This window comes from Octopus bimaculoides, chromosome 16, assembly GCF_001194135.2.
Source record: "Octopus bimaculoides isolate UCB-OBI-ISO-001 chromosome 16, ASM119413v2, whole genome shotgun sequence".
Classification (NCBI taxonomy): domain Eukaryota; kingdom Metazoa; phylum Mollusca; class Cephalopoda; order Octopoda; family Octopodidae; genus Octopus; species Octopus bimaculoides.
This window is the reverse complement of record NC_068996.1, coordinates 5,224,315-5,227,718: the sequence shown is the minus strand read 5'-3', so window position 1 is coordinate 5,227,718 and position 3,404 is coordinate 5,224,315. Positions and strand designations below refer to the sequence as shown.

The 3,404-nt window shown below is 35.9% G+C and overlaps 1 protein-coding gene across 1 annotated transcript in view; it reads left to right on the top strand.

The window, feature by feature from the left end:
• Positions 1 to 3,089, top strand: part of LOC106875184 (noelin-3) — a 42,112-nt gene extending 39,023 nt beyond the window's left edge. Inside the window, exon 3 of the mRNA XM_014923221.2 lies at positions 2,056 to 3,089. Within this exon, the coding sequence (XP_014778707.1) occupies positions 2,056 to 2,855 (800 nt within the window). The 3' untranslated portion in view covers positions 2,856 to 3,089. The remainder of the gene's footprint in view (positions 1 to 2,055) is intronic.
• Positions 3,090 to 3,404: the final 315 nt, after the last annotated feature.

Sequence of the window (3,404 nt, the reverse complement as noted above, 5' to 3'; positions counted from 1 at the left end):
CTCTCTCGCTTTGCCCTCTCTCTCGCTTTGCCCTCTCTCTCTCTCTCGCTTTGCCCTCTCTCTCTCTCTCGCTTTGCCCTCTCTCTCTCTCTCGCTTTGCCCTCTCTCTCTCTCTCTTTGCCCTCTCTTTCTCTTATATATATATCTGTTTCTGTTCCTGTCTTTGTCTGTCTCTGTTCCTCTCTCTATGTCTCTCTGTCTTTGTCTATCTATCTGTCTCTCAAATAAACCCAAGACGAGTGGTGTAAATCAGATTAGCGTTTGGAGTAGATTAATTTGTGTGGGATTATGTACAACTAACAAAATAAGAAGAGATTTTTATAGTAGCAATAAATCCTCATATCGGCAGGCATGTATTCATATATCTAACGGAAGCGTCTGCGAATTTGTCACAGAGATCTAAATTTAGTAACATTCAGTCATTTAAATAAGATATAAAAATTACATTTCAAATGTAATATGTTATCTGTCGAAACTAATCATAGAAGTCTATTGTAGGTAATATCTCTCAAAGATCTGCTGCCTATTCCAAACACTGTTTAATCTAAGGCATGCTTAGTTAAAGTGCAACATCCCTTAATAAGGATGGTGTACTTTCAAAAACGTCTTAGAGCTTTCCAGATTAAAGTTAAGTGTTTTGCTAATAGATAAATAAATAAATAAATAAATAGATAAATAAATCTCACGTTGTGTCTACAACTGGAATCAAGCATATGTCATCAATTTGAAATGAGATCTGGCAGTCGAGTACTTTTCTTTCATGTGCAAATATCTGACACCTGCAGTTTAATACTTAATTTGTCAATGGATTACTTCGTTCATTTTCTGTTAGTATCCGCTATGCTTCTTGGCAGTTTTTTTTCTTTTTTTACTTGGCTGAGGCAACTGACCAAAGTGAAATAGCCATAAATTATCTGGTATATATGAAACTGGCAGAGAAAGTATAATTGTTTGGTCACTGCGAATTGCAATCTACTACTCTGATCCCTAAAAATAACCTACTCGGACGTCAGTTGTAAATTGGTCAAACACCCGAAGTGTTATTTAGGGGTCTTAGCCCTTTGTCGTGTCTGGTAATTGGCCTCTCCTGGAGTACCATTTCAATCAGTGCCCTCTCAGGAATGGTGGTACTACATAAAGAAAGCAGTATATCAATGTATCGAGTCATTTAAGACGGGACACCTGGTCCCAATATTATAAAGTTATGGATTCGCTGTATAGAATCCCTGAGCTAGATGATTATGGTGTTAAATCGGACTACGAATTAGTTCAACCGCTGACAAAAATCTACCTGGGAATGTTTCATTGATTTCTTGACAATTTTCCTTTTGGTATTTCGTTACGTATAGTGTCCTGAAAACTGTAAGTTCAATCCTCATTTACAGGGTTTGTTTGACTGACTGTGGTTCATTTATCTTGAAATGTATCTTGGAAACCCATGGTCTCTCACTTTTCGTATTCCCAATTGTTCTCACCTATAAATCTGTGATTTTAGCCCCGGAAAGTAATTCCTCTTTAACCCTGGTCTATATACAGGACTGCCGATTCACGCGTCTGTAGGATGCAAACAAACAAATAAAATAATGATATAAAATAAAGAACAGCCGAGCTTTTAGTAATTCATATTCAGTCACCTTCACTAACTTAACTTTCGGCAGTACAGTTCATGTTACTGTAAGAAGTACGTACAGCAGATACAACGAACTGTGAATTGACACTATGCGCAGTAAAGTAGAGTAAAATAGTATCACACTTTTGTGAAACGAACGAGAACTTTGAAAACTTCTAATTGATGATTTAAAATCTTTATGATAAAAAAAAAACCCACTATCTGCAACAGATTGACGTTTTATGCAAAGGAATATTTAATATTTATCTGGTTAACTCTACGGAAATCAAAGTTAAATATTCGACTAGCAGGGTTCATTGTGATTCAAGAAAGATCTGCATTTCTTTCTTTTGTTGAATGTTTTTCTAATTGTTTTGTGATGAAATATACTTCGTTTATTTTATTCTATCTTTTTTTTCTAACTTCTTTTTTCATTGAACTTTCAGATAAATGCAATGCTGAAACAGTTGTTGGGATTGGTCAAATGGTAAACGATATCAATGTTGGTGTAAGACAAGGTGCCATAATGCGAGATGTCATACCTGAAAACTACGGTAAAACTTGGCTGATGTATGGGCATTCAGGCAGCAATACATTAGTCGAGTACGATTCAGAATTAGCCTTCATTCACGAACTGGTCAGTAAAACATATGAACTACCGTTTTATTGTGAAGGCACCGGTCAGGTTGTATACAAAAACGCGCTCTATTGTTTGAAAGCGAAAACAAATATAATGATTCGCTATGATCTCGGTGGGTCAGCTTTCATCGACGAATACCCGCTAGAAGGAGCTGGGGTGCATAACGTATACCCTTATCAAAACAACATATTGAGTGATGTCGATTTCGCTGTCGACGAGTTTGGTCTATGGGTCACGTACTCCACTGTCGAAGCTGACGGCAAGCTGGTTGTTAGCAAACTAAACGAAAATACTATGATCTTAGAAGAGGTATGGTTAACAAACTTTCCAAAGAAATTACTCTTGAATTCGTTTATAGTATGCGGGGTCTTATACGGAGTCGAAGCACCACCGTCTTCACACGCATTTGTTCGTTATAAATATGACACCCGAACAGGAATCGATAGTGTGTTAGGCGCTAAAGATATGATCCTTCCAATTGTGAACCACGACGTTAGGGTGAATGTGGCAATGATGGATTATAACGCCTTACAGAAAGTTCTACACGTCTGGAATAACTTCGGTCACGTGGAAACTTATCCGGTATTATTTAAAACTAAGGAATAATCTCTACTCGTTATGTTTGCAAAACATACATCATATATAGAAGATTATGTATTTCTTTATGCTTTTTATCTTTAAGCCTAATTTTGTTTTTGGCGTCGTTACACGGAATAATCAAATGCATATATAAATAATACACAAGGCTTGAGATAAAGAAGATATTTTCAATATTAACCTGGTATACAAAAAAAAAAAAAATACCCAAGAAAAAACAAGAAAAGCAAAACAAAAACAAAATGAGCAAAGACAAAAAAAACCCCCAAAGAATCCAGTTTTTAAGAATCTATCATTGGTTATTAGCTAATAAAATTAAGTGGTCATTTAACCATAGAAGTTCTAATTGAAATACAACTATATAATGTTATGCTAATATTTGAACAACGTGTAAAGAGTATATATATATATAATTACATAAATCGGTAGCCTAGTTAACACACATGCAAACACAAACAGACATACGCGTGCACACATACACCAACAAACACACACATGTAGAAACGCGCGCGCGAATGAATGAACGCACACACACAAATACAGAATGCAAATACAGAA